This window comes from Pseudonaja textilis, chromosome 1, assembly GCF_049901715.1.
Source record: "Pseudonaja textilis isolate UNSWEBS1 chromosome 1, rPseTex1.2, whole genome shotgun sequence".
Classification (NCBI taxonomy): Eukaryota; Metazoa; Chordata; class Lepidosauria; order Squamata; family Elapidae; genus Pseudonaja; species Pseudonaja textilis.
In genome coordinates, this window is record NC_141990.1 from 1,589,769 (window position 1) to 1,615,223 (window position 25,455).

General features: G+C 48.0%; 1 protein-coding gene across 1 annotated transcript in view; it reads right to left on the minus strand.

Moving 5' to 3' along the window:
- Positions 1-334: 334 nt before the first annotated feature.
- MYO18A (myosin XVIIIA) overlaps positions 335-25,455 on the minus strand; it is a 181,852-nt gene continuing 156,731 nt past the window's right edge. Inside the window, 6 exon segments of the mRNA XM_087924151.1 lie at positions 335-397; positions 399-1,662; positions 7,266-7,382; positions 19,930-19,974; positions 21,787-21,926; positions 24,005-24,190. Coding sequence (XP_087780277.1) covers positions 335-397; positions 399-1,662; positions 7,266-7,382; positions 19,930-19,974; positions 21,787-21,926; positions 24,005-24,190 — 1,815 coding nt within the window.

Sequence of the window (25,455 nt, forward strand, 5' to 3'; positions counted from 1 at the left end):
ACCAAAGAGACTCTTCTTGCTTATGTGACTGGGTTGCCTTTGTACCACGCCCCTTTGGCTCATCACAGACACGAAGACGGACAGAGGTGTACGGGGAGGTCAAAGTGAGAACCCATGAAGACAGGGTTAGTTCCCGGAGACACACATTCCATGCTGGAGGTCAGTCCCCAAACCACAAGAGGTCCCAAGTGTCCAGAGCCAACCCCCCCCCATGCCGAAAACCACTGGAACACCTGGAACAGCAAGCCAAAGCTTCCTCCCCACCCCGTCCACTGCCCATATTAGTCTGGAACACCATGCTCAACCTCGGCACACTCCATGCTACCACCTGCCTTTAGTCGCTCTCCGGCCGATACAAGTACTTCATCATCAGGCTGTCCACTTGCTTCTTGCGCTTTCTTCTCTTCCTTCTTCAGCTGCTTGGTGGACTTCCCAGGCTCGGGACCCCCACCCTCTCTGGGGACCCCGCCGTTCTCCCCATCGGAACGTTTCGGGCCCTTCTTGATGCTGGAGTCGCTGCGGTACGAGACGGTGGAACTGGACGAAGACTCCGAAGGTGAGCCAGAGCGGGATCTCTGCTGCTTCTTCTTCTTGGACTTCTTCTTGGACTTCTTGGCACGCTTTTTGGAGGTCTTTCGCTGCCGTTCGGGAGAGGAGGAGGAAGAGGAGGAAGAGGAGGAATCGGAGTCGCTGGATGAACTCCGCTTCCGGCTTCTCCTACCTTTCGTTTTCTGATCAGGCCTGTAGAAGTCCAAAGCCGAGGCTGACCGGCGGAGGCTGCTGGCCGGGTGTTCGGTGGTCTCCAGCAGGGTGGTGCTCCTGGCACTGTGGACACTCCTGCGGTCGTCTTCATCTGAGTCGGGGTCCTGGCTGGAGCGTCTGAATTTGACAGGCTTGTAGTTTAGCACCTCGCTGATCGCGGCCTCCAGATCCGGGTCGAGGTAGCTCCGATGGCCGACGGGCCGGATGTCCGTTTCGTTGAGGCGCAGATCATCTGCGGCGGACGTCCGGGGCCGAGGAGGCACTGAGAGGCTGCGCGCGGCCGAGTGTTGGCTGCAGAGGGAGCGGGAGTCGCTCGGGGCCAGGCTGGCGGTATCATCCAGCTGGGAACGGCTCAAAGAGATCCGGGAGCCCGGACGGCCGTAGGACGGGACGAGGTCGTCCAAACGAGAAGCGCTACGCCGGGAGCTCCCGGGGCTTGAGAGGGCCAAGCTGAGTGACGAGCGGGTGTCATCTTCCAGGCCGGCCCAGGAGGCTCCACTCTGACTGACCGTGGCCGAGAGGACCGAGGTCCGATCGAATTCGGCAGCCGAGGTGGACCAGCGCTTCTCCAGACCTTTGGGGAGGCGGCTGCTGGTCTCGGAGAGGACCGAGCCCCTCTCGCTGAGCTCGTCCAGGCCTCCGCCAAGCGGCTTCTTCCAGGAGGCGAGGGAGCTACTCTCGTCCGAGCCGCCAGCCGTTGAGGCACGGGTGGCCTTGCGGAAGGAGCGGTCCGGTGAGTCCGGGCGCTCACTCAGGGCGGAGAAGAGGCTCTCCTCGTCCCCTTTCCCTCCTATGGAGTCCTTGAGGTTGGCGCGCTTGCGATAGCTCAGCGAGCTCATGACGGACGCCGGCCTGTCCTCCCCATTCTTAGCCTCCTTGCCAGCCGTGTCCACGGCGGGTCTGGCCCAGGCAGGAGGCGACCACGGCGGGAGAAGAGAGCAGGAGGAGAGAGAGAGAGACAGAGAGAGAAATGGTTAACTGGAGGTCAACAAGGACGTTGGTGGTGCAGTGCAGTGGTTAGGGTACAGGACTGCAGGCTGACCCTGGCTACAGCTAGAAAGTTCGATCCTGACCAGCTCGAGGTTGACTCAGACTGTCATCTTTCTGAGATTGGCAAAATGAGGACCCAGATAGTTGGGGGCAAGAGGTAGGTAGGTAGGGAAGGAGGGAGGGAGGGAGGGAGGGAGGGAGGGAGGGAGGAAGGAAGGAAGGAAGGAAGGAAGGAAGGAAGGAAGGAAGGAAGGAGAAGGGAGGGAGGAAGGAGTAGATGGGAGGGAGGGCAGGAAGGAAGGAGCAAAGGGAGGGAGGGATGGAGGAAGGGAAGGAAGGAAGGAAGGAAGGAAGGAAGGAAGGAAATGGAAGGGGATGGGGAAGGAAGGAAGGAAGGATAGGTGGAGAGAAGGCAGGCAGGGAAGGAAGGGAAGGGAAGGGAAGGAAGGGAAGGGGAAGGAAGGAAGGAAGGAAGGAAGGAAGGAAGGAAGGAAGGAAGGAAGGAAATGGAAGGGGATGGGGAAGGAAGGAAGGAAGGATAGGTGGAGAGAAGGCAGGCAGGGATGGGAAGGGAAGGGAAGGGAAGGGAGGAAGGAAGGAAGGAAGGAAGGAAGGAAGGAAGGAAGCAGAAAGGAAGAAAGAGAAAGGAAGGAAGGAAGGAAGAAAGAAGAAAGAAAGGGAGACAGGAAGGAAGGAAGGAAGGAAGGAAGGAAGGAAGGAAGGAAGGAAGGAAGGAAGGAGTACATGGCACAGTGGTTAGCGTGTACTATTTCAGGCTGACTCTGCCCATTGCCTGGAGTTCGATCCTGACCAGTTCAACATTGACTCAGCCTTCTGTCCTTCCGAGGTCAGTAAAATGAGGACCCAGATTGTTGGGGACAAGAGGCTGACTCTGTAAACTGCTCAGAGAAGCACCGTGAAGTGGTATATAAGTGTAAGTGCTAGGGAGGGAGGGAGAGAGAGAGAGAGAAAGCAAGCAAGCAAGCAAGAAAGAACAAACGAAGGGAAGGAAGGAAGGAAAATGAGGGGAAGAAAGGAAGCTGTACGTGGCACAGTGGTTAGCGTGTACTATTTCAGGTCGATTCTGCCCACAGCCAGAAAGTTCGATCGTGACCAGTTCAACGTTGACTCAGCCTTCCGTCCTTCCGAGGTCGGTAAAGTGAGGACCAGGATTGTTGGGGGCCCAGAGGCTGATTCTTGAAAAAGACCCGTGAAGCAGTGCCGTTATTTGGTGCCAGCCGCGCTCCTGGATTCCTGTTGGGTTTTGTTTAAGGAAAGGGGAAGGGGGGAGAGAGAGGGAAGCCCCCGCTTCCGCCATCGATTTCAATTTGTTTTGTTGTCAACTACCTGGGAAAACGTCGGCGGCACAGAGCAATCGATCCCCCCAGCGGGGGCACAAAAGGAAAGGGCGAGCGGGAGAGACCACGATTTCCCACGTGTGCGCGGAGGGACAAATCAAGCCAATTACAGGCGGTCCTCAACTTAACGACCACCAGATTTCTGCAGCTGAGCCAGACAGAACGACCATAGGGTTAAACCCCCCCCCCCCACACACACACACCACTCAAGCAGGGGGTTGGGCTAGAAGACCTCTACGGTCCCTTCCATCTCTTTTTTAAAAACTCCGTCGTTTGAGTTTTGCCCCAGTTGGCAATCTTACTGGCGACCATCGTTAAGCGAATCACCACCGTTAAAGTGAGTCATGTGGTCGTTAAAAGTGTCGGGAGGTCGCCGAAGGGGGAATCTACGTGACCCCCAGGGGCATGGCAACAGTCGTAAAATAGGAGCCAGTTGCCCCAAGCATGGAAGTTTTACTCATGTTGATGACGGGGACGCCGTGATGGTCGTTAAGTGTGAAAAACGGCTTGTAAATCTCTTTTTTTCTTTTCAGGCCGTTGCAACTATAGGAATGTCGTAAGTCGAGGACTGCCTGTAAGAGGATAATTGTCAGGATTCTATGCCTGTTTTAGAATTGCCATGAAAAGTGGGGGGAGGGGGAAGAAATTTGAAGGAGCAGCGTGACGGTTTAAAACCGAAAGCGCATTCCACTCTTATCTTGCAAAGATTGTAACTAAGCGACCGGAATTTCTGTCTGGGGAAAATCCCTAATTGGAGAACATGATTGATGACTCTCAGCTATGAGGGAATATTGGGTTGGAGAATATGATTTATGACATACCCGGAGGGGTGGGAGGAAACAGGGTCATAGGTGATAGTAAATTACGTGTCTCAGAACCGGTCGTGCCGATATTGTCAGCTTTGGAAGCCATATTGAGACCAGATGCTCCCACGCTGCCATATTTTGAGCCTGGGTTTTATGCACCAGTCGGAATCTGATTCTGAGGGGGAGATTGAGCAGCCGACAGGAAGTGGGAGTGGGGCTCCGGTGGCTGTGGAGGAAACTGGGGAAGGGCACCGTCCGGCTGGGCATTCAGAGGAAGACCCGGGCCCCCACCCTTTCTGCATCCTAGGGCACGCAGGGAGGAGTGGATAAGGGAGCAACATGGTTTACGGGGGAGGAAAGGGCCCTGATCCCCTTCATGGGGCTGCAGCTGGGAAGGCTGTTTAAAAAGGACAAACTGCGCACGGCAAAATTGCTGGAAGCAAAGCGTGCATTATCTTTGTCGAGGCTGATCTGGGTTTTTGTGTCCTCCCAACAGTGTGTGCCTCATTATTATCTGTCTACAAGTTATTATTATCCTGGTCTGTTGTGTTAATTACTTCAGCATGGTTCCTGTTGGTTTTTTTTTATTTCTACTTTATCGGTATTTTGGGGTTGGGACTGCATTTCTCCCCTTTGTAGACTGCTTTTTGGAAGAGTTTTGATCTCCCGCTGAGGATAATTGGACACTGGGGTCCAAGTTGGAGGCATGAAAGGGAATTTATTCTATTTTGGTGACTTGGTTACTTTTGTGCCACGCCCCTTTGGATCGTCACACTGGGAAGAGTGGGAGGGGGGATTTCTGGGAGAGTATGGAGTTAACAACATAACAACATTCTTTTTTCTAATTCAAGGTCATGTGATTTCTGCACCTGGGTGTTAGGACGGACGGTGATCGAGACATGTGATGCGACGACGGGTGGCAGGGGATGGATTTGTAGTTTTTTTTTACTTATTCCAAGGAAACCAGGAACTTTCACATTCGGGATTCCCCAGTTGTGCCAGTTTACTCTCCAAAAATAAAAAAAAGAACTTTTTAAGAAGATGTCCGTCTGGCAGCTGTTGGTTGGAGCGGAGGGTTGCTGGAACGCTGACAGACAGGTTGACAGACATCGTTCGAGTTTTCCTGGCGGGGGCAGGGACTGTCTGCACAGAATTTTAAAAAGGGGAGGGGGCTGACGCGTAAACAACACCCACCCCCCTCAAAACCAAAGGGGGAAACCCATCTCTTCCCATGGAGCAGACAGAAACTGGACTGGCACCGGTGCCTGGGCACTCAGGTGGGCATTGCAGTGTAGCCCGAGGAGGTGTGTAAGGGGGGTGGGGGAGAAACTCCGCCGGCTGCCCCTTCCCCAAATAAGAGGCGCCGGCTTGCAAGTTGGCGCAGGGATGCCACTCCGTACCAACAGCTCCCGACAGCCATGCCTCCCTGCGGCGGGTTGCTATGGCAACAGAGGGTGGTGGTATTTGGTTTCCTATAAATAGCCCGTCTGGTTGCTGGTCACTATCAGAGGACAAGGGTGGTGTGGGGAGTGGGGGGTTGGATATATGGGGAGGGGGAGACATCGATGGAGATGCTGATATCTGGTTTGGCAAAAGTGTTGCCGCAAACAATGCCTACTAGAAAAAAAAAACTGGTGACAGAATTATAGCGGTCAATTTGTGACCATCTTTGTAGATAGAACCATCTGCGGAAAATGATATTTACACACATATTTATTGATTGGCTCTCCGCTCGTACAAACCACTCATATTTTCCTTAACAGGGATGTTTTTAATCCACTATTAATGTATTATTAATGTGTCAGTATTTATTTATTTTTAATATATATATCTTGCAAATAGGGATGTCTATTGCTGGTCTAAGACCGTAATAAAGTTATATTCTATATTCTTCGGGTTTGGCAAGGTCGGCAGGAGCCTGGGATCAGACCGTGGCTTGAAAAGAGGGAGGGGTGTGTGGGGGGGTTATAAAGGAGGGAGGGCGGAGACCGTGGGACACGCCGCGCCCACCGAACCGGTGCTTCGTCTCGATTGGATTTATCCTCATCCGCTGCAACCCAGAAAGAGTCCAAAAGGCAGAGGAAAACGGGGTTGCAGAATGTCCCTGGGTGGTCTCGCTTTCCCCCGCCCCAGATTGGGAGACACCCCTCCCTGGATTGGGGGCTACATCTAAAAAGGGCTAGGGAAGCCCCCCACCCCACCCCTAGGTAGCCAGTTCCCTTTCTCAAGGAAGTGGCCCCTGCCATCAAGAGGCCCCTAAGGGTAATTGTTGGGGGAGGCAGGAGAGCCCCACCCATATAACTGGGAAGGGGTATATGGGTGGGATCTTGGAGTCTTAGTGGACAACCAGGCTAAATAGGAGCCAATGTTGTGCAGCAGCAGCCCAAAAAAGCCAATGCAATCCTAAATTGCATTAACAGAGGGATACAATTGAGATCAAGGGAGGTACTAATACCATTCTGTAAAGCCTGAGTAAGGACACACCTAGAGTCCTGCATCCAGTTTTGGTCACCACACTATAAAAAAGAGGTTGAGACTCTAGAAAAAGTGCAGAGAAGAGCAACCAGGATGATTAAGGGACTGGAGGCTCAAACATACCATGGACGGTTGCAGGAACAAGGCCTGGCTAGTCTAGGGAAGAGAAGGACCAGGGGAGACAGGAGAGCATCTTCCAATATTTGAGGGGCTGCCACAGAGAGGAGGAGGGGGTCAAGCTGTTTTCCAAAGCATCTTTGAAGGCCAGACAAGGAAGAATGGATGGAAACTGAACAAGGAGAGATTTAACCTGGAACTAAGGAGGAATTTCCTTGACAGTGAAAACGATCAACTGATGGAACAGAAGTTGCGTTCGGAAGTTGTGGGAGCTTCATCCCTGGAGGCTTTCAAGAAGAGACTGGATTGCCATCGGTCAGAAATGGTGTAGGGTCTCCTGCTTGGGTGTGGGGTTGGGCTGGATGACCTCCAAGCCTCCTCCCAATCTCTGATCATCTGTTATTTGTTAGCCTAGGGGATGTCTGGGGGATTCTGGGAGTCGGAAGTCCACGAGACTTAAGATGGCTGAGTTTGGATGGCTGGGGGATTCTGGGAGTCGAAGTCCACCAGTCTTACAGTTCCAAGGTTGGACACCCATCTGGTATAGAGTCGCCTGCTTGAGCAGCGGGTCAGACTAGAAGATCTCCAAGGCCCCCTTCCAACCCTGTCGTTCCCTTTCACTGTTTTCACATGCACAACGCCACAGGAGGAATCTTCTGCTGTGGGTTACTACCACGAAGGGCTGGGCCCATCCCTAAGCCCAGAGCCTGCCCCACCCTGCCCCAATGCGAAAGATGCCCCAACACGCCAGGCCAACCTGCTACTCTTCAAACTTCCGTCCTCGGAGACCGACTTGGAAGAGCCCTTGTTTTTCGACAGCCACGATTTCACTCCGTCCACGCGGTCTTCCAGCTCCGAATCGGAGTCTCCCTCACTAGGGACACACATAAAAAGGAAGAGGAGAAATTAGAGGTGTGCATTTGCCGGCATAACGGGCAAACAGGTATCACTCTTAAGGGAGCCCAGGTAAAATGTATCCAGATATGACACCCAAATGTTGGAGATGCAATCATAATCGGGGAACATACTTCCATAGGTGGTGGACGTGTCCTCATGCACAGAGATTACTGGCCAAAAATTAGATCATGGTTAGAGGAAATAACGAAACAGAGAGTGAAATTTAAACCAGAAATCTTCTTGTTAGGAATGTTAGAACCTAACATGCACAGAAAATACCAATATTTGATGTTCCATATCATAACGGTGGCCAGAATTTCTTTCACCCAAAATTGGAAGCAGGCTACGACCCCACTCGTCCCAGAAACCACAATTATTAATAAGATATCTCAATGCGCAGAGATAAACAAAATTATTGAAGGATAAAGAAGAATATTATAAAATATGGGATGTTTGGTACGAAACGATTGATGTAATACTATAAAACCATAAAACAATAAGGTTTTCGTGTAAATATATGTAAATAAAAATGTATATATGTATAAAATGCCTAGAATGACAAAGAATCAAATACTGAGATGTATAACACGTTAACAGAAGATATTTACAGTGTAAACACTGCTATAGTAATGCTGTAAAGTGCGGAAATTTGTTTTTAAATGTTAAAACATTGAATAAATAATATATTATTTTTTTTAAAAAAGAAAGCCCAGGTAAGAAGGGTTAGTCAAAGTTTGGAAATGCCACCATCCCCGCGGCCTTCGTTTGGGGTGCCTGGTGTCCCCTCAAGACCAAGGAAGACCAAGAGGGTCCCGATGGACGGACGGAGGGGTCGTCACGAGCCCTTTGGTTCAATCCCCCGTCGTCATCAAATTTGAGGAGGGGGCAACTCATCAAATTTGCAGACGACAGCCAAGCCGACAGGACTAGCCAACGCCCCAGAAGACGAGCTCAGGGTCCAAAAAGTTCTTGTCGGATTTGAACCCTGGGCCCTATCTAACAAAAGAGTGTTCTGATATTTGAGGGGCCGCCCCAAAGAATTCAGGGTCAAGCTATTCTCCAAAGCCCCTGAAGGTTATTCTGTTCTGTTCATTTCTAATTCTATTCTATTCTATTCCTTATTCTCTTCCTCATTCTCTTCTACATTCCATTCTATTCTGTTATTTCCATATTCTATTCATTTCATTCCTAATACTATTCTATTCATTTCTCATTCTATTCTATTCCTTATTCTCTTCCCTTCCTCATTCTCTTTCACATTCCATTCTATTCTGTTATTTCCATATTCTATATTCTATTCATTTCATTCCTTATTCTATTCATTTCTAATTCTATTCAGTTCTATTCCTTATTCTCTTCTCTTCCTCATTCTCTTTCAAATTCCATTCTATTCTGTTATTTCCATATTCTATATTCTATTCATTTCATTTCATTCCTTATTCTATTCATTTCTAATTCTATTCAATTCTATTCTATTCGTTGCTCTGTTCTATTGTATTTCTATTCTATTCTATTCTATTCTATTCTATTCTATTCTATTCTATTCTCTTCTCTTCCTCATTCCATTCTATTCTGCTATTTCCATATTCTATTCTATATTCTATTCATTTCATTCCTAATTCTATTCTATTCATTTCTAATTCTATTCAATTCTATTCTATTCATTGCTCTGTTCTATTGTATTATATATTTCTATTCTATTCTATTCTATTCTATTCTATTCTATTCTATTCTATTCTATTCATTATTCTCTTCTCTTCCTCATTCCATTCTATTCTGCTATTTCCATATTATGTTCTATATTTTATTTTCCATATTCTATACTCTGTTCTGTTCCACATTTGCAGGAACCGGATACGTCTGATCTAATGAAAACAAGGACTAGGGGAGACACGATAGTATTGATTGATGGGCCGGATTGATTTCTCAATAGCTCACAACACAAGCAATATATAAATAACGATCTACCAAACCGTAAACAGATGACGACTCTGGTTAACACACAGAAACCAAACACCCAACAGCCCCCAGCCCCCTTCTTGACCCCCAAAGCCTGGAAGGGGAGTTCTCAGGGGTTCGCAGACCGACATCGGGATGGGGAGCCCCATGGATCTCAGGGACAGCCTCGTTCCAGAGGGGAGAGGCCACAACTCCCAGAATTCCTCAGCCAGCAAAGGCCCTGTGGACTTCAACTCCCAGAATCCTCAGCCAGCAAAGGCCCTGTGGACTTCAACTCCCAGAATCCTCAGCCAGCAAAGGCCCTGTGGACTTCAACTCCCAGAATCCTCAGCCAGCAAAGGCCCTGTGGACTTCAACTCCCAGAACTCCTCAGCCAGCAAAGGCCCTGTGGACTTCAACTCCCAGAACTCCTCAGCCAGCAAAGGCCCTGTGGACTTCAACTCCCAGAACTCCTCAGCCAGCAAAGGCCCTGTGGGCTTCAACTCCCAGAATTCCTCAGCCAGCAAAGGCCCCGTGGGCTTCAACTCCCAGAACTCCTCAGCCAGCAAAGGCCCCGTGGACTTCAACTCCCAGAACTCCTCAGCCAGCAAAGGCCCCGTGGGCTTCAACTCCCAGAACTCCTCAGCCAGCAAAGGCCCCGTGGGCTTCAACTCCCAGAACTCCTCAGCCAGCAAAGGCCCCGTGGGCTTCAACTCCCAGAATTCCTCAGCCAGCAAAGGCCCCGTGGGCTTCAACTCCCAGAACTCCTCAGCCAGCAAAGGCCCTGTGGAATTCAACTCCCAGAATTCCTCAGCCAGCAAAGGCCCCGTGGGCTTCAACTCCCAGAATTCCTCAGCCAGCAAAGGCCCTGTGGACTTCAACTCCCAGAACTCCTCAGCCAGCAAAGGCCCTGTGGACTTGAAGTCCCAGAACTCCTCAGCCAGCAAAGGCCCTGTGGACTTCAACTCCCAGAATTCCTCAGCCAGCAAAGGCCCTGTGGACTTCAACTCCCAGAACTCCTCAGCCAGCAAAGGCCCTGTGGACTTCAACTCCCAGAATTCCTCAGCCAGCAAAGGCCCTGTGGACTTCAACTCCCAGAATTCTCAGCCAGCAAAGGCCCTGTGGACTTCAACTCCCAGAATTCCTCAGCCAGCAAAGGCCCTGTGGACTTCAACTCCCAGAATTCCTCAGCCAGCAAAGGCCCTGTGGACTTCAACTCCCAGAATTCCTCAGCCAGCAAAGGCCCTGTGGACTTCAACTCCCAGAATTCCTCAGCCAGCAAAGGCCCTGTGGACTTCAACTCCCAGCATTCCTCAGCCATCCCTAAGAGGTGGTCCTGTAGACACATCAACCTGCATCCAAAAGGGACAATTAAAAAAACCCAAGGGGGAAACAGACCGGCTTCAATCCAGATAAGCAGAGATTAGCCCCAGACAAACGATCAATCCAACTAACCGACAATAATAGCCTAATCAAGGAAGTGGCCCCACCCAAAACCAGAAGGAGAAGCTACTGGATATGAGGAGGGAGCCAACTCCTCGCTCATCAGCACTGGGTGCAAACCAAACCCCCGAGCCCAGAGAGCGCCGAGGGCCCCACAATTCAACCTTGGGCTGCCAAAATCCCCTTCTATCAGGGAGGGCGTCCCTCAAATAACCAGGCCTTTCCTTTCCTTTCCTTTCCTTTCCTTTCTTTCTTTTCACTTTCTCATTGTCTTCCTTCTTTCCCTTTTTTCCTTTCTTCCCTTTCCTTCCTCTTTCCCCCTTTCTCATTATCCTTCTTTCCTTCTTTCCCTTCCTTCCTCCAACCCTTCCTTTCCTTCTCCTTTTTCCTCTCCTTCCTTCCTTCCCTCCCCTACCCCTTCCTTCCTCCTCTTTCCATTTCATTTTTTTTCTTCCTCCTTTCACCTTTCCCCTTTCTTTCCCTTCCTTGTCCTCTTTCCCCCTTCCTCATTTTCCTTCCTTCTTTCCTCTTATTTCCCTTCCTTCCTCCAACCCTTCCTTTCCTTCTTTTTCCTTTCTCTCCTTCATTCCCTCCCCTAACCCTTCCTTCCTTCCTCTCTCCCTCCCCATCATCCCATCTTTCTTATTCCCACCCTTTCTTCTTCTCTCCCCTTCCTTCTCTCCCTCCCCTCTCCCTCCCTCCCCTCCCTTTCTCCTTCCTTCCTTTCCTTCCTGTTTCCTTCCTTCCTTCTCATCTCCCTCCCTGCCTCTCCATCATCCCATCTTTCTTCCTCCCACCCTTCCTTTCCTTCTTTTCCCTTTCTCTCTTCCTCCCCTCCCTCCCCTCCCTTTCTCCTTCCTTCCTTTCCTTCCTGTTCCCCTTCCTTCCTTCTCATCTCCCTCCCTGCCTCTCCATCATCCCATCTTTCTTCCTCCCACCCTTCTTTTCCTTCCTTCCTTCCCTCCCTCCCCCTCCCTTTCTCCTTCCTTCCTTTCCTTCCTGTTTCCTTCCTTCCTTCTCATCTCCCTCCCTGCCTCTCCATCATCCCATCTTTCTTCCTCCCACCCTTCCTTTCCTTCTTTTCCTTTCTCTCTTCCTCCCTCCCTCCCCTCCCTTTCTCCTTCCTTCCTTTCCTTCCTGTTCCCTTCCTTCCTTCTCATCTCCTCCCTGCCTCTCCATCATCCCATCTTTCTTCCTCCCACCCTTCTTTTTCCTTCCTTCCTTCCTTCCCTCCCTCCCCCTCCTTTCTCCTTCCTTCCTTTCCTTCCTGTTTCCTTTCTTCCTTCTCATTTCCCTCCCTCCCTCTCCATCATCCCATCTTTCTTCCTCCCACCCTTCTTTTCCTTCTTTTCCCTTTCTCTCTTCCTCCCCTCCCTCCCCTCCCTTTCTCCTTCCTTCCTTTCCTTCCTGTTTCCCTTCCTTCCTTCTCATCTCCCTCCCTGCCTCTCCATCATCCCATCACCCTCCCTCCCTCCCTTTCTCCTCCTTCTCTCTTTTTCTCCTTCTTTCTTCCTGTTCAGATTGGCCTCTCTCCCCACCCTTCCCAGCATCCCGCCCCCTCCCTTCCTTCAACCAGGGATCCCACCTCCCGCAGAAGCCCCCCCCCCCCCAGCCCCGAATAACCCCTAAACAGGGATAACGCTCTCCTCCTCCTCCTCCTCCTCCTCCCACCTGCCACATTAAGGCGATGGCAGGCGTGAGCGATGGGTCTGGGGGTCCCTGGGTAAAGTGGAGTTTAGCAGCCACATGGCACCCCTGGATTTACGAGGACGCTGCCGTATGCGCCCAGCCAGCCTCGGCGCATGTGGCCTGATTTGTAGCCAGGCGTAGACAGCAGCACCCCCTGCCCACCCACCCCAAAAAATCCAGCTGAAAGCCTCTAAATTTATACGTGCCGGTGCTCCTAGGCTGTATTGATCGCCCTGAGCATGGATGCGCCGTTATGCGTGAGATTGGGGACCGGGGGGGGGGCGTCCCTCCATGTTGCGGGCCGTGTCCGTATAAATCTCCCCGCGAACAGCGGGGCTGTTTTATCGCCTTTGCGACGATTAGAGCCGCTAATAACTGCATCTATAAGGAAATTGGGGTGTTTATTTCTTCCCTCCGATGGGGGGGGGCTATAACTCCCGGCTTCCCCGAGGGGGGGGCGCTAAGTGGGAAAGCTTTGGGGAGGGGGGGGTTTCCCCACCCCAGAAAAGAGGGCTCCGTGGCTACGACGTCCTCGGGGTTACGTCCTTCTTGGGTGTGTTCGCTGCGGCTGGTTCGCTAGTCCTCGGGGTACGGCCCAAAAAGGAGGGCCACCTTTCTGTCGCTCAGCGAGACGCCGCTTAAGGGAATGTAGCCCCGTTTCCTGACCCTCCCTTGCCACGGTTGTTAAGCAAACCACGCCGGGCTTAGTTAAGGGAATCTGGCTTCCCTGTGGCTTGTTCGAAAGTCGCGAAAGGGTGAGCGTGGCGGCCTCCACCTCTGAGCCTCCCCGTTAAATCTGAAGCCCTCAAGAGTGGAGGATTTTAGGAAGAGTCCAGAGACAGTCCCGTGTCTGAGATGGCGTCAGGAGGCTGGACTAGATGACCTCCAAGGTCCCTTCCAGCTCTATTCTATTCTATATTCTATTCTATTCTACATTCTATTCTATTCTATTTTATTCTATTCTATATTCTTTGATATTCTATTCTATATTCTATTCTATTTTATTCTATATTCTATTCTATTTTTTCTGAATCCTATTCTATTCTATATTCTGTTCTATTCTATACTCTATTCTATTCTATATTCTATTCTGTTCTATATTCTATTCTATTCTATTCTATATTTTATTCTATTTTATTCTATTCTATATTCTTTTATATTCTATTCTCTATTCTATTCTATTCTAATCTATTCTCTATTCTATTCTATTTCTTTCTGAATCCTATTCTATTCTAATTCAATTCAATTCAATTCTATATTCTATTCTATTCTATTTTTTCTGAATCCTATTCTATTCTATGTTCTATTCTATTCTGTTCTAATCTATTCTATTCTCTATTCTATTTTATTCTATATTCTATTCTATTTCTTTCTGAATCCTATTCTATATTCTATTCTATTTCTTTCTGAACCCTATCCTATTCTATATTCTATTCTATTCTGTTCTAATCTATTCTATTCTCTATTCTATTTTATTCTCTATTCTATTCTATTTTTTCTGAATCCTATTCTATCCTATCCTATTCTATTCTATTCTATTCTATTCTATTCTATTCTATATTCTGTTCTCAGTGCTGTGTCCCTCTCTCTCTCTCTCTCTCTCTCTCTCTCTCTCCCCACCGCCTGCCAATAAACGCTGGGCCGCCCTGTGTTTTATTTTTTTCCACAGTGAAAAGGAAAACCCGAAGAGCCCGATAAACAAACTCCGGGGGCTGCTGCGATTTTAAATTGTCGGAATTAAACCTCCCGTCAAAGGCAGTTTATGTGTCCAGGGGTAGCCGTGCCATTAGTGAAGCCGGAATCCCAATCGCTGCCGAGGAAGGGACGGAGGCGGACAGAAACAGTCGGGGACGTTAATTGTGTGTGGCAACCAGGCCCCCAACCCCCCCTAGATCACTGCTAGAGTTCATTACATTGATCATTAGCCGGGAGCCAGACGGGACACGAAAGGAAAACCAGCCGAGACGTCCAAAGGAGGGGAAAAAAAATTAAAAATAAACACGAAGAGATGTTGAGAACTGCATCTCGGGTGCATCTCTGCAGGGGGGGCAAAAATCGGGGGAGGGTTCCTCGGAGAGTCGGCCAAGATGAACAGAGTTGGAAGGGACCTTGTAGGTCATCTAGTCCAACCCCACCCACCCCAAGCGGGAGACCCCCCACACCGTTTCTGACGGATGGGCAGTCAACTCTCTTCTTTGAAAGCCTCCAGGGACGAAGCTCCCACCGTTTCTGAATAACAGAATAATAACGAGGATGGGAAGGGACCCTGTAGGTCATCTAGTCCAACCCCACCACCCAAGCGGGAGACCCGCTACACCCTTTCTGACAGATGGGCAGTCAACTCTCTTCTTTGAAAGCCTCCAGTGATGAAGCTCCCACCGTTTCTGAATAACAGAATAATAACGAGGATGGGAAGGGACCCTGTAGGTCATCTAGTCCAACCCCACCCCCAAGCGGGAGACCCCCCTACACCGTTTCTGACAGATGGGCAGTCAACTGTCTTCTTTGAAAGCCTCCAGGGACGAAGCTCCCACCGTTTCTGAATAACAGAATAATAACGAGGATGGGAAGGGACCCTGTAGGTCATCTAGTCTAACCCCACCACCCAAGCAGGAGTCCCTACACCGTTTCTGACAGATGGTAGTTTGAAAGCTTCTGGGGGGATGAAGCTAGTAGATAGTAATAGATTAACAGAGATTGAAAGGAACCTTGGAGGTCATCTAGTCCAACCCTGCCCCTGCCCAAGCAGGTAACCCAAGTGAAGCGCCTGGAGGTGAGGGGAAGGGGTGAAGAGGGTGGAGGGACTCCCTTCTCAAATGGGCAAACTTTGGCAGGCAAAAGGCCCTTATTGATCTTACAGATTAACAGAGTTGGAAGGGACCTTGTAGGTCATCTAGTCCAACCCCACCCCCAAGCGGGAGACCCCCTACACCCTTTCTGACAGATGGGCAGTCAATTCTCTTCTTTGAAAGCCTCCAGGGATGAAGCTCCCACGGTTTCTGAATAACAGAATAATAACGAGGATGGGAAGGGACCCTGTAGGTCATCTAGTCCAACACCCTGCCCAAGCAGGAGTCCCTACACAGTTTCTGACAGATGGTAGTTTGAAAGCTTCTGGGGAATGAAGCTCCCACAGAATAATAGTATAGTAATAGATTAACAGAGATTGAAAGGAACCTTGGAGGTCATCTAGTCCGACCCCGCCCCCCTGCCCAAGCAGGAAACCCAAGTAAAGCGCCTGGAGGTGAGGGGAAGGGGTGAAGAGGGTGGAGGGACTCCCTCCTCAAATGGGCAAACCTTGGCAGGCAAAAGGCCCTTACTGATCTTACAGATTAACAGAGTTGGAAGGGAACTTGGAGGTCATCTAGTCCAACCCCTGCCCAAGCAGGAGACCTTACACCATTTCTGACAGATGGCAGCCCAGTCTCTTCTTGAAAGTCTCAAGTGATAACCCTAATGAGGCCCTCAATGAAATTCATAAGACATAACGGATAACAGATAATCAAAGTTGGAAGGGAACTTGGAGGTCATCTAGTCCAACCCCCGCCCAAGCAGGAGACCCTACACCATTTCTGACAGATTGGCAGTCCAGGCTCTTCTTGAAAGCTTCTAGGGATGAAGCTCCCACAGAATAACGACAGATTAATAGAGGTTGGAAGGGACCTTGGAGGTCATCTAGTCCAACCCTGCCCCCTGCCCAAGCAGGAGACCCAAGTGAAGCGCCTGGAGGTGAGGGGAAGGGGTGAAGAGGGTGGAGGGACTCCCTCCTCAAACGGGCAAACCTTGGCAGGCAAAAGGCCCTTACTGATCTTACAGATTAACAGAGTTCGAAGGGACCTTGGAGGTCATTTAGTCTAATCCCAAGCAGAAGACCCTACACAGTTTCTGACCAATCGCATTCCAGTCTCTTCTTGAAAGCCTCCAGGGATGAAGCACCCCGAAGGCAAACACTGATTACGCCAGCATTAAGCCCAGATCAAACACCGCTTCGTAGGAGAGGTTAGTCCTCCATTCATTAAGCGACCGTTCAAAGTTACGACGCTCTTGGAGGAAAAGGGACCTAGGACCGCGTTTCGCACCAACGACCGTTGCAGACTGTGGTCAAGTGACCAAAATTCAGACGCCTGGCCAACTGACTCGTAGTTATGACGGTACCCAGGGTTGCGCGATCCCCATTTTGCGACCACCTGACAAGGGTGGGGGGAGCCGGATTCGCTTAATGCCCGTGTGCCTAACATCGGCAGTGATTCCATCCGTCAAGGAAGTTTGGGACGGTTTGGGTTTCTTCAGGCGACAGACCGAAATCCGCGATCGTGCGCGGTTTCGATCTGTGCTCGCCGCTGGGGCGCCCCGATCCTTTGGATTCGGGGCTGAAGCCACCCCGTAGAGGTGGCGAAGAGGGGGGAGATTGCTAGCCGAGTGGAGGGGAGCCGCGTCTCTCCTCCTTGGCTGGTCTAAACTCCCTTCCCCGAAGGCGGTTGCAGCGGTGATCAGAAATGGCCACCTCAAAGAAGAACCCAACTGGAGAAGATTGTGCAGGAGGAAGACGAAGAGGAAAGCAGGTCAGACCGGGCTAAACAACAGCGAACATCGAAGCAAGCTACCCTGAATCTAAAAGTACTTCGAGGGATACTTCTGAAAGATTTCTAAGCGGCGAAGAAGAAAAGGAGGTTAAAACCCCCTTTTTTTAAAACCTTGATATTGACAATTACAAATGGTATGGACGGAAATTAATGTTAATCTATTTTGACACTAATAAGCAACTTTAAGCTGAAATCTGAGTGTCAAAAGGAGAATAAAGATGTTTTTCTTGGTCATTTTAAAGCCCTAAAAAGGAGAAAGGAGCGGAGGCAAAAGGGTGAGACTGGGAATAATGGAAAAATGGAGTGCCACCTGGGAAAATAAAGAGTCTTTGAAAAGATTCCCGAGGATTCGTTGTAACTGAAATCTGATTAAAAGATAGAGGAACCCACAGAAAGGAAAAGTAAAGGAAAGAAACAAGAAGAAACAGTCTGGGATCATTTGGTGATTTTTAAAAAAAAGTTTTTGGCATTGTTTTTTATTCTTTTTTCTTTTTCTGTTTTTACGTAAAGTCAACCGGGTGGTTGTTCAAAAGTGCTTAAAATGCCGTCGCTCCTGGAGGAATTGAAGAGGAGTCTTAAAAAAACAGAAAGAAGACGCAGAAAAGGGAGGAAGATCCTTTGGCTTCGTATTTGAATTTCTTGAAATGGAGATCCTGAACTATGAAAAGGAAAAGCTTCAAGAGCTAGAAGAAGGGCGAGACAAAGAAGAAGCCATTTTCAAGGATCAAATAATGCGAAGTGTGATAAAAAAAAGGGGGGAAAAGGGGGAAAGTAGTTAAAAGTTTGAGATCAAAGGGAACAGCCGAAAAGAAAAATAGTCCGGAAAAGAAGTATAACAGCAAGAAGCAGAAAAGAAAACTACAGAAGAGAAAATTAGAGAGAGACGGGTATAAAAAAAGGGATGAGAAAAAGGGGGAAAGATAGAAAGGAAACAACTTATGAGGGACAAAAACAGGAAATAAGGAAAAAGGGGAAACGTATTAGGATTAAAGGTATTTGCTCAGCTAGAAAACACAGAGACGATGGCTAAATTAAGTTAAAAGTGAGGATTCTCCAAAGGTACAAAAGATAGTATTGTGACAATAGAATACTGCAATGAGGTAGAAATGAAATAAGTAAATAATCTATGAGATAAAATTGTACTGTTATGTAGTGGTATGTTTATTTATAATTAATGCAATAATATTCTAAAGATTGATAAAATATTGAAAAGAAATGTGAAAGATTCATAAGGAAATTTATACCAGTTACTAGAATGAATTTGAATAATTATTTTGCTTATTAATAGTGAATAATTTATAAGATAAAACTGTATGACTATCCAATGGTATGCTTATTAACAATTAACGTAATAATCAAGAAGGGAGGGAAACATTTCAATTGTTCTCAAAGATTGATAAATATTGAAAAGAAACATGAAAGATCTACGAGGCTCATACCAGTACTAGAATGAATTTGAATAACTATTACAAATGTTTGTTTTCGCAGGTACTTACATGTATGGCCTTCAGCTTTGTTCGGGTATTTTCCCACGTCATTATAGTTGTGCTTTTAAAGTTGTAGCAACGTTTCAGCAGAATCTCATCTGCCATCATCAGGCTTCGGTATTGTGTTCGTCTATCTATCTATCTATCTATCTATCTATCTATCTATCTATCTATCTATCTATCTATCTATCTATCTATCTCTATTTATCTCTATCTTTATCTTTATCTACATCTATCTCTATCTATCATCAGGCTGATGGCAGATGAGATTCTGCCGAAACGTTGCTACAACTTTAAAAGCACAACTATAATGACGTGGGAAAATACCCGAACAAAGCTGAATACCATATATATATATATATACTTATAGATATATATTGTTTTTGCTATGTTTTTAGAATTTTTCTATTTACATTTTCAAGGGGAAGTACCAAGCGGAGTCTGAATGATGAGATTTACATGATATAAAATATATATTAGAAATTTGAATGTTATAATTTTAGAATGCACAAATTTAATGTCTAATGAGATTTCATATGAGAATAACAATCAGAGTTAAAGGTGTTGTACTCCGATTGGTAATCATAGGGGGAATTTTGCTTTTTAAGAATGTTGGAAGAGAACATGTGAAATTGTAAACAAGACAGACGAAAGTATAAGTAAATAAAAAGATACAGAAATTGAGGTAAAAGAAATACAGTTGAATAAGAAGACAATGAGATAACCATAAAAGAAAATTAAGAGAAGTAAAGGGAGAAATAGTGAGAAGTTGGAAAAAGAGTAATAAGATATGAAGTTGAATATATAAGATGAATATGCACACGAAGTTGTGTCTATGTGGAAATGTGATAACCCAGAACCATGCTGTACTCAAATAAGATGTTTTATTTGTTTTGTTAAAACTCAATAAAACTTTATTGGAAAAAAAAAAAAGGAAGTTGGGACGCAACTCGCTTAAGAACTGTCTCACTTAACAACCGAAATGTACGGCTCTGTTGCAGTCATAAGCCAAGGATTACCAGTAAACAAGATTCCTCTTCCATCCCACCCCGCAAAATTCATTATTCTTCCCAAGCAGACCTCCCTTCCTCCGACCCCCAGTTAACAGATAATCAGAGTTGGCAGGGACCTTGTAGGTCATCTAGTCCAACCCTCAGTTAGTTCCCTAACGCGGGGTTATCAGGACGCGCTAAGACAAGAGCTTTAAAAAAGGTTAGAGCAGGAATGGTCAGACCCATGCATGTTGAGGCATGCTGCAATGGGAGGGGGGGGGTACTGCCCCCCCCTCAAGCTCTGCCCTCCTCCCCCCCCGCCCAGCATGCTTGGGGTTAGGCGTAACACGGCTGCGTTACTGGGAAACCTGGGTCAGTCCATTCCTGCTTACGGCTTATTCTTGCGTTTCTGGTACTTGGACACCACGTCCTGCAAACTGGAGAATTGGGTTGAGGGAGAAGGAATTGGGGGTGGGGGGGGTGGGGGGGGAGGAGAGGGGAAAAAGAAAGCAAAATAAAACTCACAGCAAAGAAACATTTTTATGAAAAAATAAGTAATCCACTTGGAAGGAAGGGGGAAGGAAGGAAGGAAGGAAGGAAGGAAGGAAGGAAGGAAGGAAGGAAGGAAGGAAGGAAGGAAGGAAGGAAGGGCGTAAGGGAGCAAGAAGGAGAATTGGACAGAGGAGGAGGAGGAGGAGGAGGAGGAGGAGGAGGAGGAGGAGGAGGAGGAGGAGGAGGAGGAGGAGGAGGAGGAAGGAAGAGAAAGAAGCTGAAGGAGAGAAGAAAGACAAAAAAGAGGAGGAGGTGGAAAAGGAGGAGTGGAAGAAGGAGAAAGAGGAGAGAAAAAACTGAAGGAGAGAAGAAAGATAAAAAGAGGAGGAGGAGGAAAAGGAGGAGTAAAAGGAGAAAGAGAAGGAGAGAAAGGAAGGAGAAGGAGAGAAGGAGAGAAAGACAAAAAGAGGAGGAGGTGGAAAAGGAGGAGTGGAAGAAGGAGAAAGAGGAGAGAAAAAAGCTGAAGGAGAGAAGAAAGACAAAAAGAGGAGGTGGAAAAGGAGGAGTAAAAGGAGAAAGAGAAGGAGAGAAAGGAAGGAGAAGGAGAGAAGGAGAAGGAGGAGAGAAGAAAGACAAAAAGAGGAGGAGGAGGAAAAGGAAGAAAGAGAAAAGAAAGAGAAAGGGGAGAGAAAGGAGAATGAAAAGCAGGAGGAAGAGGAGGAGTCCATTTGGATGGAAAGGAAGCTTTTTGGGGGAGATTCCCAGCTCCTGCAGGGGGGCAAAGGGAGGAAATGGGGGTGTTCCTGGGTCGTGCAGGAGGCGTCCAAGGGTGGCAGGTCAAAGGCCAAAAGGACCCCCGATCTCCAGAGGCGGCTTTTGCCCGTCCTCTTTATAACCAGCTGCGAAACCTCTGGCCGGCCTCAGAGGGTCCCCAAGGGAGAGCTTGGACCCCAGCAGTGGGGAGTCGCGGAGGGACCGGGTTCAAGGAGGGGGTCTGGTCAGCCAGCCCACGGGGGATGCCCTTCCTCCCCCAGCCCCAAGTAGCCCCAGCCACTCACTTCCCTACCCATCCATCCAATCTCTCTCTCCATCCTTCCATCCATTATCGATCATCTCTATCTATCTCTCTGCCATCCATCCATCCAATTTCTCTCCATCCATGCATGGATTATCTATCTACCTACCTACCTATCTACTGTCCATCCATTCTCTCTCTCTCTCATCCATTCTTCTCTCTCTTTCTCTCATCAATTTATCCATTATCCATCTACCTACTTATCTATCTACTGTCCATTCTCTCTCTCTCTCTCATCCATTCATCCAATTTCTCTCTATCCATCCATACATTATCTACCTACTTATCTATCTATCTATCTATCTATCTATCTATCTATCTATCTATCTATCTCACCCATTCATCCAATTTCTCCCTATCCATACATGCATTATCTACCTACTTATCTATCTATCTATCTATCTATCTATCTATCTATCTATCTATCTATCTATCTATCTATCTATCTATCTATCTCTACCTACCTACCTACCTATCTCTATCATTCATTCATCCAATTTCTCCCTATCCATACATCCATGATCTCTCTCTCAATCTACCATCCATCCATCCATCCATCCATCCATCCAATTTCTCTCTGTCCACTCTCCCTCCCTCCCTCCCCCTTCCTTCCCTCCACACACCCTCCGTCCACCTATCCCGGGACGTCTGTCTCTCCTCCCTCCCACCACGGCTGTCTCACCTGTTGATGAGGTCCTCGTTGTCGTCGCTGTCCATCTCGTCCTCGATGGCGGCCTGCAGGTCCCCGATGCGCTTGAAGGCCAGCTTCAGGTCCGCCTGCAGGCTCTGGTTGGCGGCCTCCAGGCTCTCCAGGTCCATCTCCTGCGAAGAACCAGGCAGACCCAGCCGGGGGAGGGTGTGGGGGCGTGTGTGTGTGAGTGTGTGTGTGTGTCAGCCACTTCCCCCTGGCCTCGCCCCCAGGCGTGCAATTGCTCCACCATCTTCCCACCCGCCCTTCCTTTCTTCCTATTGCCCTCTCTCCCTTCCCATTTTTCTCCCTTCCTTCCATCTCCTTCCTACTTTCCTTCCTTCCCATTTTCCTTCCTTCCCACTTCTTTTTCTTCCTCCCACTTCCCTTTCTTTTTTCCTATTCCTCCATTCCCATTTTTCTTCATTTCCTTCTTACTTCCCTTTCTTCCTTCCTATTTCCCTCCCTCCCTTGTGTGTTCCCTTCCCCTCACTTCCCTTTCTTCCTCTCCAATTCTCTCCCTCTCTTCCTATTCCTTTTCCCTTTCCCCCTTCTCCCCTCCCTCCCATTTCCCTTTCTTTCTTCTATTCCTCCCTTCCCATTATCCTTCTTTCCTTTCCTTCCTTCTTCCCTTTCTTTCTTCCTATTTCCCTCCCTTCCATCTCCCCTCCCTCCCACTTCCCTTTCTTTCTTCCTATTCCTCCTTCCCATTATCCTCCCTTCCTTTCCTTCCTTCTTCCCTCCCTCCTCCCTCACTCCCACTTCCCTTTCTTCCTTCCTATTTCCTCCCTTGCTTCCTATTTTCCTTCCTTCCCAATTCTCTCCCTCCCAAATGTAAAACAACGGTGGCTAAATTCTCTGCTAACAACGAGGAAAGCCACGCCGTGCAATTATTCCTTTGTCTTATTGAATAATAAGGCAAGGAGACCCCTGGAGACCCCCACCCTGCACATCCTCTCCGGAAAGTTGAGTGACACCTGTGCTCCTGTCCCCTTTACCGACCAAGATGCCCTTCCTTCTCTTCCTTCCTCCCTCTTTCCTTCCTTCCCTCCTTCCTTCTCTTTCTCCCTCCCTCCTTCCTTCCTTCCCTCCTTCCTTCTTTCCCTCCCTCCTTCCTTCCCTTCCTCCCTCCCTCCCTCCCTCCTTCCTTCCTTCCTTCTTTTTAGTACTGATGATGTTACCTAGTTGGTTCATGTAATGTCTGCAAGGAACGATCCAGCTCAGAGAGCACCAAGGACCCAACTATCTTCCTTCCCTCTTCCTTCCTTCCTTCCTTCCTTCCTTCCTTCCTTCCTTCCTTCCTTCCTTCCTTCCTTCCTTCCTTCCTCTCTTCCTTCTTTCCTTCCTCCCTCTCTCTTCCTTCCTTCTTTCCTCTCTCCCTCCTTCCTTCTTTCCTCTCTCCTTCCTTCCTCTCTTCCTTCCTTCCTTCTTTCCTCTCTCCTTCCTTCCTTCCTTCCTTCCTTCCTTCCTTCCTTCCTTCCTTCATTCCCTCCCTCTCTCCTTCCTTCCTTCTTTCCTCTCTCCTTCCTTCCTTCCTTCCTTCCTCACTTCCTTCCTTCCTTCCTGATGATGTTCTCTAGTGGGTCATGAAACGCCTGCAAGAAAGCCATCCAGCTCAGAGAGCACCAAGGACCCAACTATCTTCCTTCCCTCTTCCTTCCTTCCTTCCTTCCTTCCTTCCTTCCTTCCTTCCTTCCTTCCTTCCTGCCTGCCTGCCTGCCTGCCTGCCTGCCTGCCTGCCTGCCTGCAGTGATGATGTTATCTCAGTTGGGTCATAAAACATCTGCAAGGAGTACCAAGGACCCAATTATCTTCCTCTCCTTCCTTCCTTCCTTCCTTCCTTCCTTCCTTCCTTCCTTCCTTCCTTCCTTCCTTCCTTCCTTCCTTCCTTCCCTCCCTACCCTTCCTTCCTTCCTTCCTCTCTACACTTCTTTCCTCCCTCCCTCCCTCCCTTCCAGTACTGATGATGTCACATAGCTGGGTCACGAAACGTCTGCAAGGAAACCGCCCCGCTCCGAGAGCCCCAGGGACCCCATAGCAGCCTATTTCGCACCAGGCTTCCCCGGACGGATCCGCCGGAGTCCTGGCTTGGAAGCAGAGCTGAACCAGACCTCCGGGCCAGGGGAGGGAGGGGGTTGAGAGAGGAGGGCAAGGGAAGCTGTGCTGAAAGGCCGGCCCGGTGGGCCCTCGGGAAGGACGCTGGGCCCCTTACCAGTTCGTGCTTCTTCCGGCTGGCCTCGGCCTCCTTTTTGGCCAGCTCTGCCATCTCCTCTTTGGTGTCCCGGAGCTGCCGCTGGAGCCGCTTGTTCTGCTCCTTCTCCCGGTTCTCGGCCGCCGTGCGCTGGTCCCGCTCTTCCGTCAGCTTCTCCATGTTCTCCTTCAACCGCGTGGCCAGGCTCTGGGGGGGGGGGGGGAAGGAGGAGACGTGGAGCGTGGAGTGGCCTGGGAAGCGCCAGGCCCACCTCCAGCCGAGGCCCACAAACCGCGGCACAACGCTTCATACAGCCGTTTACGGGGTCAGCAACAATCTGGTTTTTTTTTTATTTTTTAACCGACCTCGGAAGGACAGAAGCCCGAGTCAACCCGGCGCTGGTCAGGATCGAACTGTTGGCAGGCGGCGGAGTCAACCTGAAATGCTGCATTGTAACAACGGCACCACTACATCTCCCTCCCTCCCTCCCTTCTCATTTCTATTCTATTCTATTCTATTCTATTCTATTCTATTCGCTCTATTCTATTCTATTCTATTCTACTCTACTCACTCTATTCTATTTTCTATTCTATTCTATATTCTATTCTATTCTATTCTATTCTATATTCTATTCTACTCTTATTCTATTCTATATCTATTCTATTCTATATTCTATTCTATTCTATATTCTATTCTATTCTATTTCCTTCTTTCTCTATTCTATTCTATTCTCTATTCTATTCTATTCTATTCTTCTTCCTTCTTTCTCTTCTCTTCTCTTCTCTAGTCTCTATTCTATTCTATTCTATTCTTTCTATTCTGTTCTATATTCTATTCTATATTCTATTCTATTCTATTCTATATTCTATTCTATTCTATATTCTATTCTATTCTATTTTCTATTCTATTCTATTCTATATTCTATTCTATATTCTATTCTATTCCATTCTATTCTATATTCTATTCTAGTATATATTCTAATCCACTCCTATTCTATTCTATTCTATTCTATTCTATTCTATTCTATATTCTATTCTATTCTGTTCTATTCTTTCCTGATTCTATTCTATTCTATTCCTATTCTATTCTATTCTATTCTGTTCTGTTCTGTTCTGTTCTATTCTATTCTATTCTATTCTATTCTATTCTATTCTATTCTATTCTATTCTATATTCTATTCTATTCTATTTCCTTCTTTCTATTCTATTCTCTATTCTATTCTATTCTTCTTCCTTCTCTTCTCTTCTCTAGTCTCTATTCTATTCTATTCTATTCTATTCTATTCTATTCTATTCTATTCTATTCTATATTCTATTCTAATGAGGATATATTGCTATAAGTCTGATAATATTGGCTAAAAGAGATGTGTTTGTGTAAAAACGAGAAATCAAAGGGCAGGAACCCCACAGAAAACATAAATATACGCAATGAAGGCAAACGTAATCACGGACAGGGGATTTATTAAGGGATAA